This window comes from Sceloporus occidentalis, unplaced genomic scaffold (genome assembly GCF_023333645.1).
Source record: "Sceloporus occidentalis isolate IW3139 unplaced genomic scaffold, rSceOcc1.0.p SCAF_5, whole genome shotgun sequence".
In the NCBI taxonomy this organism is placed as follows: domain Eukaryota; kingdom Metazoa; phylum Chordata; class Lepidosauria; order Squamata; family Phrynosomatidae; genus Sceloporus; species Sceloporus occidentalis.
This window is the reverse complement of record NW_028316985.1, coordinates 2890443-2906233: the sequence shown is the minus strand read 5'-3', so window position 1 is coordinate 2906233 and position 15791 is coordinate 2890443. Positions and strand designations below refer to the sequence as shown.

General features: G+C 42.6%; 1 protein-coding gene across 2 annotated transcripts in view; it reads right to left on the bottom strand.

Moving 5' to 3' along the window:
* TSPAN33 (tetraspanin 33) overlaps positions 1-15791 on the bottom strand; it is a 32606-nt gene that overhangs the window by 5543 nt on the left and 11272 nt on the right. For both annotated transcript variants that reach the window (XR_016281466.1, XM_089527386.1), the window contains exons 3-6: positions 15611-15738; positions 9585-9659; positions 7012-7107; positions 4545-4673 (exon numbers count right to left, since the gene is read on the bottom strand). Coding sequence is in view for 1 of the 2 variants with exons in the window: in XM_089527386.1 (XP_089383512.1) it covers positions 4545-4673; positions 7012-7107; positions 9585-9659; positions 15611-15738 (428 nt within the window). In the remaining variant the exon portion in view is untranslated. The remainder of the gene's footprint in view (positions 1-4544; positions 4674-7011; positions 7108-9584; positions 9660-15610; positions 15739-15791) is intronic.

The window sequence follows — 15791 nt, the reverse complement described above, 5'->3', positions numbered from 1 at the left end:
AATGATGACCTGGCAGTCTAATCACTGGCCACAGGAAGGGAGCGTTTGCCCATTGGCATGGGCACCAACGGCTCTCATCGTGTGGGACTTTGACAAATTACATCCCCAAATTATGGGACTGCACCAGAATTTGCACCCCAGCACACCTCCTATTCTCTGGAGCTGCAGGAAACAAACTTGCTCCATCTACAAGAGGTCTGTAGATACTATAGACAGCTAAAAAGACCAATATGGGTCATAGATCAAATCAGACCTGAACTCTCCCTGGAAGCCACGATGACTTAACTGAGTCTCTTGTACTTTGGCCACAAAATGGGAAGGCACAATTCACTAGGAAAGACAATAATGCTTGGTAGGTAGAAGACAAGGGGAAAAGAGGAACACTGCATTCCAGATGGTTGGATTCAATCAAGAAAGCCACAATGGCTTCCCGGAGTCTGCAAGACCTGAGCAGGGCAACTGATGAGAGAGTGACTTGGAGCTCTCATTCATGGGGTTGCCATAAGTCAAAATCATCTTGAAGCAAATAACAATAACCAAAAGGCAATACAGCAGCACCATCTAGTGTTGGTACAGGATGCCAGATCAGCGGTAGAAATTATGAGCAATTTCCAAATATTGTCGACTTGTGCACTCCTAACAGCTCTAATCAGCACACCTAAAGATGAAGGATGCCAGCTGTTGCAAATGAATAATAAATAATAAATAAAATTTTTATTTATACCCCGCCCTTCCAAACGATCAGGGCGGCTTACAAGAGCACCAAAGTGCAAACATCATACAAAGTTAAAAACAGCCAAGACCATACACATAATAACAATCCTTAAAAACAATAAAAAGCCCCTTAGCCCAACCTCTCGGCCACGAGAGAGGAGGGAGGCCCGTAGGATATTTAGTCGGGGAATGCCTGATTAAATAGGAAGGTTTTAAGACCCTTCCTGAATTGGGCCAGGGTGGTAGATGAGCGGAGCTCCATGGGCAGCGTATTCCAAAGGGCTGGGGCAGCTGTGGAAAAGGATCTTCTGGCAGTAACAGCCAACCTGGCCCCAGGCACCTTCAGGAGTTGCTGCCCAGATGTTCTGAGGGTGCGAGGCGGAATGTACGGGGAGAGGCGGTCCTTCAGGAAACCTGGGCCCAAGCCATTTAGGGCTTTATAGGTAATAACCAACGCCTTATATTGAGCTCGGAAGCGGATGGGCAGCCAATGGAGATCTTTAAGCACAGGTGTTATATGGCTGGTCCTGGGGACACCAGTGACCAGCCGCGCTGCCATGTTCTGCACCATTTGCAGCTTCCGAGTTTGGTATAAGGGTTGCCCCATGTAGAGTACATTGCAGAAATCCAATCTCGAAGTTACCAGAGCATGTACGATGGTTTCAAGGTCCCTCTGGGCCAGGTATGGGCGCAGCTGGCGAATCAGCCGAAGCTGATAACAGGTACTCCTGACCGTCGCATTCACCTGAGCAGTCAGGTGAAGGGACGAGTCAAGAAGCACCCCCAGACTGCGCACGGAGTCCTTCACGGGGAGCGTGACCCCGTTCAGGACAGGTGGAACCACCACCATTCCTGGACCAGGGGAACCTATCACCAGTACCTCCGTTTTCTCTGGATTAAGTTTGAGTCGGTTTTCCCTCATCCAGCCCATTACTGACTCTAGACAGGCCACGAGAGGAGAGACGCCATCCCTGGTCACTGCATCAGTCGGAGACATAGAGAAAATAATTTGGGTGTCATCAGCGTACTGATAACCCCGCGCCCCATGTCTCCGGATGATCTCTCCCAGCGGTTTCATGTAAATGTTAAATAGCATGGGAGACAGAATGGCTCCTTGAGGGACCCCGGTTTTAAGGGCCCACTCACTGGAGCACACGTCTCCCAGCTGCACCATCTGGGACCTCCCAGAGAGGTAGGAGCGGAACCACTGGAGCGCAGTGCCCCCGATTCCCACCTCAGCCAGGCGCCCCAGAAGGATACCATGGTCTATGGTATCGAAAGCCGCTGAGATGTCCAAGAGCACCAACAGGGACACGCTTCCCCCGTCAATGCTCAGACGGAGATCATCGACCAAGGCGACCATGGCCGTCTCAACCCCATGACCCGCCCGGAAGCCAGTTTGAAATGGGTCCAGATAATCCGTTTCATCCAAGACCGCCTGAAGCTGGATCGCAACCGCCCTCTCGATCACCTTTCCCAAAAATGGTAGCAGCGAAACAGGCCGATAATTATTATGAACCAGGGGGTCGAGGGAGGGCTTTTTTAGGATCGGTCTTACTATGGCCAATTTAAGATCCGATGGAAATCGCCCATCCCTGAGAGATGTATTAATTATCCGGCGTAGCAAAGACGTTACCGCCGGTCCCCCCTGGGCCGCTAACCATGAGGGACAGGGATCGAGGGAGCAGGTCGTCTTCCGAACACTTCCGAGGATCTTGTCCACATCCTCGGTACTCACCAACTCAAACTGATCCAGAATAAGATAGTCCACAGAGGCTCTGGACACTTCTACCCTAGGTTCTGCCGAAACGTCGGCGTTCAGACCTTCGCTTATTCGAGAAGTTTTATCCACGAAAAAGTCGTTAAACAAGTCACAGCAGGCCTTAGAAGGTTCAAGGATCTGGTTCAGGGTGGGAGGGAGCTGAGTTAGCTCCCTGACCACCCTGAACAACTCTGCCGGACGCGACTCCGCGGACGCAATACGAGCACCATAGAACGAATTCTTTGTTGCTCGTATTGCCTCTCCGTAGTCCTTTAATAGTCGGTCTAGGAGAGTCTTGTCGTCGAAGCAAAGGTGTTTCCGCCAACGGTACTCTAGCCGTCGCAGGACCCGCTTCCTGGCCCGGAGATCTTCCGTATACCAGGGCTTACGTTTGGAAGCGGGCCTGAGAGGGCGCTTGGGAGCGATTCTGTGTATAGCCCCCGAAAGACCGGTATTCCAGATACCGGTAAGGGCATCAACAGAGTCGCCATCATTTCCAACCGTGAGCCCCTCTAAGGCTTCTTGGAATCTCCCTGGTTCCATCAGCCTTCGAGGGTGGACCATCCGAATAGGTCCACCACCCCCGGGGGGGATCTGGGTAGAAGCCTTGATTATCACCTCTACCAGGAAATGATCCGTCCATGACAAGGGGGAAATATCCGCTATTTCCACCCACGGATTTTCCGCCTCCGAACAGAAGACCAAATCGAGAGTATTACCTGCGCAATGCGTGGGACCCCGTATCAGCTGGGACAGGCCCATGGCCGCCATGGTCTCCATGAATTCCCGAGCCGCACCAGGTGGAACAGAGCTTGCCGTGAGGGAGATGTTGAAGTCACCCAGGACAAGAAGCCTGGGCGCCTCCAACATCAGCTCAGCAACCAGCTGAGAGTTGGGAGTTGTCATTAGAGTTGCCACTCATCCTTAGATTTCACCACCAAAATCTGAGACCTTGGAATGGTCCCTTGGCAAGGGTGATGTTCAAAGGAGCAACCCCTGGTGATGTCTTAAACATCACCCACAGTTGCACAAAGTACAGTCGGAACTCCTTATCCACTGGCTTTTTGGTTACCCATGGCTTGAAAATATTCCAAAAAAGGTATAAATTCCAAATCGCAAACCTTGATTTTCCATTTTATATAAGGGACACCATTTTGCTCTGCCATTATATTTAATGGAACTTGAGCATCCATGGATTTTGTTATGCACGGGGGATTCTGGAACCAAACCCCAGTAGATAACAAGGACCCACGGTATGCCATTCCAAAGTGAGTTTAACCAATTAGGAATACACACACACACACGTGTATTTCAAGGCAGTGCTCTCACCTTGAGAATCCTTCTCCTCACCCTCAACACCAGGGAAAGCCCCAACATCTGGGAAACCTATCAAATAACATCTGAAGGCCCACAGCTGTCCACTTCTGTGCGACTATGACTGTCAGAGGCTCTTCAGAGGGTTTTGGAATTTGGAAAAGTTGTTTTTTTGGACTCTTAAATCCTCCCCCCATAGTGAAAAAACAAGTCACTTTTCCAGACATAGAATGAAAATGCACCGAGTAATCAGAAAGCACTAGCAACCCTAACCTGGAAAAAGCCTTTTTCTTGGTCCCGCCATCATCGCAGGTTTGCTTGATGACCTGAGAGAGGGCCTTCTTGGTGGCTGCTCCCAACCTCTGGAACTCCCTTCCACAGGAGGCTAAGCTGGCCCCCTTCCTGCTTCCCTTTTGCCAGTAAGCAAAAACAGTTTTATTCAAGCAGGCTTTTAATACATAATCGTGGGGTGGCTTTTATATGGTGCGTGCGCTGCAGTTAGGGTTCTTTTTTGTTTTTATACTGTTTTTATTTGAAGTTTTAATTGTTTTAAAAACAATTTATTTGTTTATTGTAAAGCTTTTTGAAATGTTTTTATTTGTGAGCCTCGGGTCCCTTTCTGGGGGAAAGGCAGCATAAAAATGAAATAAATGAATAAATCCAAATAAATATAAATAATAAACAGGGCCTCAACTGGGTCCTTTTTGCATGTAGGGCAGATATTTCAGCAATGAGCCTTTCCGCCTTCACCTACCTGGTCGTCGGCTTGCAGGCAACAGGAATAAGGCACGGAGCAGCGTTCCCGGCTGGGGTTGTGGGCTGTGCAGTTGAAGTACATGTTTTGGGACCAGTCTTTATAGGAGATGCCCCCACAGCAGCTGAACTGGAAGGAGGGAAAGCAGAGAGAATAAGACAGATAGTGTGCACATATGCGTTAAAGAAAAGGTGCCCCTTTCTTCAGAAACCCCTTTCCTCAGACTTCCAAACTACAGTTGGTCCTCCACATTTTGCATTTTGATTAATACAGTATGTTCTCTCTAGGAATCCCTAGGACGGTCCTCCAGCACATCTCTGCCAGAGATTGACCACAGAATTGTGCTGGAGAAGCTAGCAGTTCCTATGGAAAACACTTCTCTGGTCACCTATAGGACCTCCAGCATGATTCTGTGATAAACTTTGGGCTGATGTTGACCACAGAGTTGTGCTGGAGGACCTGGAGATTCCTAGAAAGGAGTTCCCTTAAGTAAAAAGAATAGTGTTGTTGTTGTTATTATTTGCAGTTTTTTTACATTCATAAGGGTCCTCCATCCCTAACCCCAGCGAATGTACAGGGACCACTGTAAAATATAGACAGGTGAGCAAAAGAGGAGGAACAGTTTTGGAAGGGACAACACAGACGGATGGAGAAATAAAGAGAGAGAGAGAGAGAGAGAGAGAGAGAGAGACTGTGGTTCACTCTTCATTCATACATAGCCACAGGCTGGTCACAAGCCTCCCGTCCTGTTCATTTGTTCATTTTAGGGCAGTGGTGTCACTAGGAGGGTGCAGGGACCAAGAAAGGGTGTCACATCCTTTTCTTGCTTGCCCAGCAGCCACGACGGAGTCCAAACAGCCTCTGCATTAGGTCTTCCAACAGCGGTGGCTGCTGGGGGTTGAAATAACTTCCAAAAGTCACAGTAGTCTTGACTCCCCACTGCCTCCACAGATGACACCAGCCCCCCCCCCCCCCCCCCCGCCTGCATGCCACTGTCTTGGGGTCCTCATTTTAAACAAAGCATCTTCTGAAGCAAGGATGGGCCACATCTCTTTGTTCTGGGCTATTTTAAGCCCAGGAGAGACCTCCCCTCCCTGCACCCAGGAAATAAGCCAGAAAAATAGATTTCAGGTTTCCCTCCTGGGCTTAAAACAGCCCAAAACAAGGAGAAATTGTCAAAAACTTTTAGCGATTTCAAAAGAAAAATTAAAGCTGTTTGGAGGTAGGCAGCCCCCTTGAATCTCTCAAGGGAGGCCAATGTGGCTACCACAATCCCTGGCAGTTGCCAATCCCTGCTTTAGAGATGCACCTCACATCCTGGTCAGGGATGCACAAGAAACAAGTCCATGCACTGCCTTACTATGGCCCAGGTTTGCATCTCTCAGTGCACCTCCGGACCATACCTCAAGTCAAACGTTGTTCTTGTCTGCCTTCAAGTCTTTCTGACCCAGGCAGAAAGTGACCCTAAGGAGGCCCTATCATGGAGTCTTCTGTGGCTGAGAGTGTGTGATTCACCCAACGTGGGTTTCCTTGACCAACCGGGGAATTGAACCCTGGTCTCAAGAGTCACAGTCCAATGCTTAAACCACTATGCCACAATGCCTCTCTCCAGTCAAATATATCTATATCTATATACAGTGGGCACTTGGTATCTTCTAGGAGTTGGTTCCAAACCTCCTATGGATGACAAATTCTCAAGTCTCATTATATACAATACCATAGCAAAATTGTATCCTTTATATAAAATGACAAAATCAAGGTTAACTGTCGGAATTATTCTGTTTGGAATACTTTCAAACTGTTGAGGGTTGAATTCATGGATGCACAATCTATGGATACAGAGAGCCAACTGCACACATGCATACACACTTTTTTTTGTTCAAAACATGGAGATTGCACTTCTGGAAGCATCCGCAATTAGAGATTCCACTGTGCAGAGTCTTCCAGGTCAGTGGGTTAGTGAATCCACTCTAGGTCTGAGCTTAAACTTTAAAGGAGCAATCCATGGTGTTGAACCTATTTTGGAGATATCACCTTGGCTTGCACCCTTGCTGGGGGATGCTGGGAATGATAGTGTAAGAAAATGGCTATTTGCATATGTTTATTATTATTTTTAGTATTATTCTTTTATTTATTTACATCATGCCTTTCTCCCAGCATAGAGCCAGTGTGATGTAGTGATTTGAGTGTTGGACTATGACTCTGGAGACCAAAGTTTGATTCCCTGCTTGGACACAAAACCCACTGGGTGACAGTGGGCAAGCCACTCTCTCTCAGCCTCAGGGGAAGGCCATGACAAACCTCCTCTGAACAAATCTTGTCAAGACAACTCTGTAATAGGGTCGCCATAAGTCGTAAATGACTTGAAGGTACACAACAACAACAACAACAACAACAACAACAACAACAGAGATACAAGGCAGCTAACAACAAATTTAAAATAATAAAAAATATTGCTCAGACCTACCTCCTTCTGACCAAAGTCAATGAGATTTTGGAGGTCTAAGTCATCCCGATAATGCACAATGGCATTGTTGACAATCTCGCTTACCTTCCCACGTGCCTGGAAGAGAAAGTGCAAGGGGAAAAGATAATAATACTTGGCAAGGTCAGGGAAGCAGGAAAAGGGTAAGGCTGCATACCAGGTGGATAGACACCTTTAGAATTTGACTCCTTTAGAATTCCTGGGATTTGTAGGTTTACAAGACCTTCTCTGCCAAAGTGAACTGGTGCCTCACAAAACTACAAATCCCAAGATTCTGTAGGGTGGAGCCATGGCAGTTAAAGTGGTATCAAACGGCACTATTTTTACAGTGTAGATGCCCACAATGTGGCTCAATGGAAAAGACTATAATGCTTTGTAAAGTGGAAGGCAGTAGAAAAAGAGGAAGACCAAGTGGACAGACTCTGTCAAGGAAACTTCCCTGAGTCTGCAAGAGCTGATGACGGGGGCTTGGAGGTCTCTCTCATTCATAGGGTAACCATAAATCAAAGTTGACTTGAGGGCAGTTAACAACAACAAGGACTAGAGTGTTGAATAAATGGGTTGTTCTTTGCAGGAGAGCAATGGGAAACAGCACCACAGTGACAGTGAACTATCACCAGAGCTTAGGAAGTGACTTCTTGGACTAGCATGGAGAATTCTGGGAGTTTGGGTAAAAAAAGTAACTTTCCCCAAAGTCTGAAAACGGCTGATCCGCTTTCCTCACCCTCCATGCAAATCCCAGCAAAGACTTTATCTCCATCCCCCAAAATATGGCCTCTAGTACCAATGTTGTAGTCCCAGACGTCATGATACACACATAAAGAGAAGGCTTCTGAGTGTGTACAGAGTGGATTTTCACATTTTCCTCATACAGTAAATGATTGTCTACCTAATGAGAAGGGGGAAAACCCAAGAAAACCTGGTCTTTTTCTGTCCCAGTGAGACTCCAGATCACAATCATGCACAACTGTTACTAGGATTGTCGGATGCAAAGAGAAAATGAGAAAAGGATTTTAATTCTCCCTTGTCATAGAAACATAGAGCTGGAAAGGACCCCAAAAGGCCATCCAGTCCAACTCCATTCTGCCATGCAGAATCAAAGTACCCCCGACAGGTGGCCATCCAGCCTCTGTTTAAAAACCTCCAAAGAAGGAGACTCCACCACTCTCTAAGGGAATGTCTTCCACAGTCATACAGCTCTTACTGTTGGGTTCTTCCTAATGTTGAGGTGAGATCTCTTTTCCTGTAGTTTGCATCCGTTGCTCCATGTTCTAGTCTCCATTGCAGCAGAAAACAAGCTTGCTCCTTCTTCCATATAGCATCCCTTCCAATTTTTAAACATGGCTATCATATCACCCCCTTAAACTTCTCTTCCCCAGGCTAAACATACCCAACTCCCTAAGTCTCTCCTCATAGGGCTTTATGGTTTCCAGATCTTTTACCATTTTGGTCACCCTCCTCTGGACACGCTCTAGCTTCTCAACATCCTTCTCTCCATATTCAGCTTGTATAACTTGGGAGTATTTCTCCCAGACAGGATCCATCCTAGGTCCTGGAGCCCAAGTGAACTTTGTGGCTTGGAGTGTTTGGCGCCAGCTCCGACTGGTGTGCCACCTGTGGTCTTTCCTGGACAAGGATAAGCAATGGTCATCCATACACCAGCAACTTTCTTGATTAGACTACAGTGGTCCCTTCACATCAGCTGGGGTTAGGGGTGAAGGACGCCTGTGAATGTGGAAAAACCTCAAATAAAAAACACTATTCTTTTTATCCTAAAAGAACACCTCTCTAGGAATCGCCAGGTCCTCCAGTACAACTCTATGGTCAACATCTGCAAGAAGTTGATAACAGAATCATGCTGGAGGACCTACAAATGTCTAGAGAGAATCTCTAGGTTCTACAGCACAACTCTATGGTCAACTTTTGTCAGAGTTGCGCTGGAGGACCTAGGGATTCCTAGAGAGAACATATTAATCAAAACCACAAATAATCAAATCCACGAAAGTGAAAGCCACAAATGTGGAGGGCCAACTGTACTGCATAAGGGCCAGCATGGCAGAGTGCTTTGCGTACTGGACCATGACTCTAGAGACAGGGTTTCAATTCCCAGATCAGATACCATCCTATTCCCCTTATTTGCAGCAAGGGCAGCCTGCCAAGTAAACCGATTTCCCAAAAGGGAAGAAGCAAGCGTGGTGTTACATGATGGGCTCCTTAGTCATGCTCAAAATGGAGGACATTTTGGAGTTCCTCCTGGCCAGAAGATTGAAAGGTAGGATAGGTCCTGGAAAAGGAAGGAGTCTGGTCTTCCCGAAGAAGGACATCTTTGAATTCCTCCTGGAAAGAAGGTGGAAAGGCAGAACACATTCTGGAAAAGGAAGACAACTGGACACTCTGAATGGAGGACATTTTGGAATTCCTCCTGGACAGAAGGTTGAAAAGTTACACACATCCTGGAAAAGGAGAGCATCTGGTCACCTTGCACCAAAGATCTCAAAGCCTGGGCAACCTTGTATGGAAGAATACAGCCCTCCAGACAGCCTTTGGGCACCTACCTTATCTGAGAAGACGAAGCCCAGAACGCCAGATGCCAACTGGAGCAGGAAGATAACCGTCAGGCAGACTGAGAACTGCAGAGAGGAGAAACTCTCATCAGGGAAGATCTTTGCACCCCCAAAAAAGCATTCAAGGTCCATCTCTCCCACAAAAACCAACCCTGTGGAGGAATAACCTCTTTGACCTTCACCCCTCCGTGCCTTGTTTTCATATCAGTGGTGTTCTAATAGAATAGCTGGTTGAACTGGTTTTTAAAAAACGTTTTCTTTTATGAGCAAATTTTCAGCCGTATCTCTTTTTAACCTTGGGTGCATCTACACTACACATTTATAGCATTTTGAGGCCACTTCAACTGCAACAGCTCTACCCTGGGGGATGCTGGGATTTGTAGTTTGTATAAGTACATAGAATTGTGTGCCAGAAAGCTTTCATGTTATACAGTGCGCCATCCATATTTGATGGGATTACAGGTGCAGGACTCCAATGAAAGTGGGGAAAACACAAATAAAAAACCACTTTTTTTAAAACCCAGGGAAAACCTGTCTAGGAATCTCTAGGTCTTCCAGTGCAAGTCTACTAGTGGCCTTCAGTGGAATTTGACAATAGAGTCACAGTGGAGGACCTAGAGATTCCTAGAGAGGACATATTAATCAAATCCATGAATAATCAAATCTGCAAAAATCAAAGCCACAAATTTGGAAGGACAACTGTAGTCTAAGGAAGTGCGCTAGAGCACTGCTTCTCAATATTTGCTCTTCCAGTGGTTTTGGACTTCAGCTCCCATAAGTCCCAGTTAGCATGGCCAACGATCAGGAATATTGGGAGCTGAAGTATTTGGAAAACACAGTTACCATTGCCATCCTCTGAGGCTGAGAGAGTGTGACTTGCCCTAGGTCACTCAGTGGGCTCCCATGGTCAAATATGGATTCAAATTCTGGCCTCCAGAGTCATGTGCTATTTCAACTGGCCTTTGGCTCTTAAAATTAGGGATTGCTGCCCTGGCTAGTTTAAGCTGTTTTTAATTGACTGAGGTGCTAAAATTATTTTTAAAGAAGAGCTTCATTTGCTTTTTAATATTTTTTCCATCATGTATTCAATATTTAATGTTTTTATTTCAAGAGCCTTAGTGGTTTGAGAAGTGGTAAACAAACGAGATCCAGCATGGTACAGTGGTTTCAGCATTGTAGTGTGATACCAGAGTTCGAATCCCTGTTTGGCCATGAAATCCACTGAATGACCTTAGGCAGGCACACTCTCTCAGCTTCAGAGGGAGGCAAAGGCAAACCCTGTCTTTAGAAATCCTGCCAAGAAAACCTTGTGATAGGTTTGCCTTAGTGCCCCCATACATTGGAAATTACTTGAAAGCACAGAACACATATACATATATTAAAATGTATAATACAGTGGGCCCTTAACATCTGCTGGGGTTTGATTTCAGGCCCCCCCCATGGATACCCAAATCCGTGGATGCACAAGTCCCATTATATACAATGGGGTATTATTATTTTTTTGTTATAATGTTTATTGCAATTTTTATATACATTAAAAAAAAAGTATCTTACTCTCTGATTTTGTATTAAGTCGTTATGTTCACAACCAGAAAGAAAAAAAAGAAAACAAACAAACAAACAAAAAAACAAACAGACAAACAGACAAACAAACAAAAACAATTTCCAGTTCTATCATAATATGTGGACAGAGGACAGAGAGAAGAAGGGCAATTTACCTAAGCTGACAAATTTTCTACCTGTAAGTACATAAACCAAACTCACCTTGAGTCCCCCACCCCTTTTTTCCCCCCTCATATTCCCCTTCATTGTTTATCAAGAGTTTGCCAAATATTAGAAAACATCTTTTTGTAATAAAAAGAATCGTATTCTCTATTTTCCCAGTATGTTCCTCACTTTCCTTTAATTCCATATTTCTACAAGCCTTCCCCATTTCTTTTCATATTCTTGCTCTGTTTTCCCTTTACTATACATAGTCATTTTATCCATTTCTTTTAACTCCATTACCTTTACTTTCCACTCAAACATTTCTGGAATTTCCCTTCCCTTCCAATGTCTAGCAAACACCATACGTCCAGCCGTAATGAGGTACAATAATAGGCTGTTTTGGTTTCTGTCTAATTTTGCGTGAGGTAATTCTATCATGTTCAATAGAAATAGTTCTGGAATTAAAGGTATTCGTATTTCGGTTATTTCTTGTATTTCTTTATGTATTTGTTTCCAAAATTTTTGAGTTTGGTCGCACTGCCACCATACATGGAACATTGTTCCTACTCTTTCTCTACATTTCCAACAGTAACCGTCCATATTTTTAACCATCTTCGCTAGTCTTGATGGGGTCAAATACCATCTTTGAAATATTTTATAATAATTTTCTTTCAGGGTATTCCCTTTTGTAAATTTTTGTGTATTTTTCCATGATTTCAGCCATTTTTCTAAAGGTATTGTTTTTCCTATATTTTCCATCCATTTTACCATACACTCTTTGACTGTTTCTTCTTCCTGATCAATATCTAAAAGTAGTTTATATATATTTTAATGGCACCTTTTTCTTTTTCCATTATATTTTTATCCAAATCCATTTTTCCCAATTCTATGCCTTTTTTTCTTAAATCTTTATTGAATTCCAATTTTAATTGTGCATACTGTAACCAATTGATTTTTTTCCCTTCTTGTACCAACACCTCCTTATCTTTTAATTTCATCTTATCTTTTATATTTAATATGCATTCTTCGTATTTAATCCAATTATAATTTCCGGGATATTCCTCTTTATGAAATGCCTCTTGCGGTGAGGTCCATTTGGGTAATTTTGTATAGAAGAAATCCTTATATTTATTCCAGACTTTTAATATAGTTTTTCTCGTACAGTGGGTGTTGAACTTTTTATCTCTTTGGTCATATGTAAGAAATGCATGCCATCCTGTTTTTAAGTCCAGTGCCTCGAGTTCTAATAATTTTTTATTCTCTAACAAGATCCATTCCTTCGCCCATAGAAGGGCACATGCATTGTAATATAGTTCCAGATTAGGTAATCCTATTCCTCCCTTCTCTTTTCTACCCTGCAACACCTTCAACTTTATTCTGGGCTTCCTCCCTTTCCAAATATATTTAACTAATTCTTTGTTCCATTGTCTGAAGGGGGCTTTATTCACTATAACCGGTAGTGTTTGGAAGAGGTATAACATCTTAGGTAGGACATTCATCTGGATTGATGCTATTCTTCCACAAAATGACAAATACTTATTATTCCAATGATTTAAATCTAGTTTAATTTTTTTCCAAACGGCTTCATAGTTGTTTTTGTACAGGTCTTTATTACTATTCGTGATTGTTATCCCTAGATATTTGATTTTATCTATAATTTTAAATCCTGTCTCTGTTTTTAATTTTACAATATCAAAGGGTCTTAAATTTTTTGTTATTATTCCGCTTTTTTGTTTGTTTACTTTAATTCCGGCAGCCTTTCCGAATTCTTCTAGTATTTCCTCTAATGTTTTTATACTTCTTATTGGATCGTCCAAAAAGATTACTACATCATCCGCATATGCACGCAAATGATATTGGTAATTTTTTGTTTTAGGTACCGAGATTTTTCCTTCCATTTTAATCTTTCTACTCAGAGTTTCCATAATCATAATAAACAATGATGGGGAAAGTGGGCATCCCTGACGGGTTCCTTTAAAAATTTTGCATTTGTTTGTTTTTTCCCCATTAACAATTATTTGGGTTTCTTGGTTTTTATAGATTTCTTGAATACCGTTTAGGAATTTCCCTTGAACTCCACATTCCTCCATGAGCATTAACAAATAATCCCAATTGACGTTGTCGAACGCCTTTTCTAAGTCTAGAAAGACCAGTCCAAGTTTTTGATTCTTATGAGTGTTGTAATATTCAATTATGTTCAAAACGGTACGAATGTTATTCCTTAAGTATCTTCCTGGAAGAAATCCTACTTGTTCTTGCGAAATCCATTCCCCCAGGAATTTTTTAAACCTATCTGCCAAAATAGAAACATAAATTTTATAATCAACATTCAAAAGGGTGATTGGGCGATAATTTGATATATTTTCGGGGTTTTTACCATCCTTGAGTATTAAAATCGTTAAAGATTGCTTCCAGGTTTCCGGAATTTTTCCGTTATCTATCTGTTTTATGGTTTTGTGTAGCCAAGGTGATATTTCATATTTAAATATTTTATAATATTTTGCTGTAAACCCGTCAGGCCCTGGAGCTTTATCCTCCTTTAATTTTCCGATTGCGATTTCTACCTCTGATATTGATATCGGGGAATTTAAATTTTCTAATTGTTGTTTAGTTATTTTTGGGATTTGACACTTTCTGATATATTCCCGTTTTGCTTCTTTTTCATTTTCAGCTCCTCTATCTTCCTTAAAAAGGTTTTGGAAATACTGTTCTGTAATCCTGCATAGATCTTTTTGTTGTGTGTACGGTCTTCCATTCTCAGTTAATCTCAGGATTGTTTTTCCTGCTTTTTCTTTTTTCAATTTATTGGACAACCATTTTCCTACTTTATTTGCGTTTTCAAAATGATAATGTTTACATTCTCTTATATTATGAAGTATTTCATTTGTTATTTTTTCCTCTATTTGATTTCTAATTAACTGTATTCCTTCACCCATTCTTTTGTTTTTTGGATTAGAAATGTATTCTTTTTCTTTTCTTTTGAGTTTTTTTTTCTTTCATAATCTTTCTTTGTCTTATCTCTTGTTGGATTAGGTGTCCCCTAATCACTGCCTTGGAAGCATCCCAGATAATATCAAATGATGTTTCATTGTTGTTATTCTGTTCAAAATACACATTAATCTCCTGTTTTATTTTTTCTATTATTCTCTCATCTGCTAAAATATAATCCCTAAGTTTCCACGTATATTCTTTCCTTTCTTCCCTTAATTGAACAAAAATTGGACTATGATCGGAGATAACCCTCGGCAATATTTCCGTTTTTTCTACTTCCCTACATAATGATTTAGAAATAAGCGCAAAATCGATTCTGGACCAGGAGTTAAAGCATCCAGAAAAATAAGAAAATTCTTTAACATTTTCATTTTGCACTCTCCATATGTCTATCAGATGGTGGTCATTTATTAAGTTATGTGCTGCTTTTGGGAGTGTTCCCTGTTTGCTGTTTTTTTTATCCTGTGTTGATCTATCTATCTTAGGGTCTAATACCCCATTCCAGTCCCCTATAATAATTATTTTTTCATATTCTAAATCTTTTAATTTTTGTTTTATCTCGTTAAAGAATTTGGCTTTTTTTTCTTGTGGGGTGTAAATGTTAATTATCAAAATTTTACCGGGTTTTACCTCTATTTCAGTAGCCACATAAAGACCATTAATATTATCTTTGAATATTTCTTTTGATTTTATATTGTTTTTTATATATGTTGCCACTCCTTTCTTTTTCACATGAGTGCTAGGAGCAGTATATAATATTCCTAATCCGCTATTCTCAATCAATCTGTTATCTTTATGCCTTAAATGGGTTTCCTGTAAGCAAATTATACTTGCACACTGTTTTTTCAAAAAGTGAAATACTTTATTTCTTTTTTCTTTAAAATTAAGCCCATATACAATGGGGTATTATTATTATTACAGTGGGCCCTTGGCATCTGCTGGGGATGTTTGAATCCATGGATAAAGATATGGATAGAGAGGGCTGACTGTACTTTACAATCCAGTATTAAAAGGAAACAAATGAATGAGTGAATGTACAAATAAATAAATAAATAAATACCACAAGAACAGCAAAAACAATTGCCTTAAATAACAGTAATTTATCCCCACAGAAACATGGTACAGTAGATCAAGATGAGGTGGAGAAAGAATGTTCCTCTGGATACTGTTGGTCTACAAATCCCATCAGTCTTAGCCAGCAGAAACAAAGTTGAGGAATGTGGGAAGAGACCTTATTTTGAAGACCCCCCTCAAGCCTTTTTCTTTCTCCATGAAACTGTCACTGGAGAAGTCATAGGCTGATGCTCCTCTGCCCTCACCGTCTGCAGCAGACAGATGTTCTCACGCAGGGAGCCAATGCAGCCACAGAAAGTGATGAAAAACATCAGGATGCCCACCACCATGAGCAGGATGGCTGGGTCCACAGCCAGGCAGGCCATGGCAGCCTCTGGGAAGGGAGAGAAGAAGCAGACAGTTTAGTCCCACCACCATCATCCATCC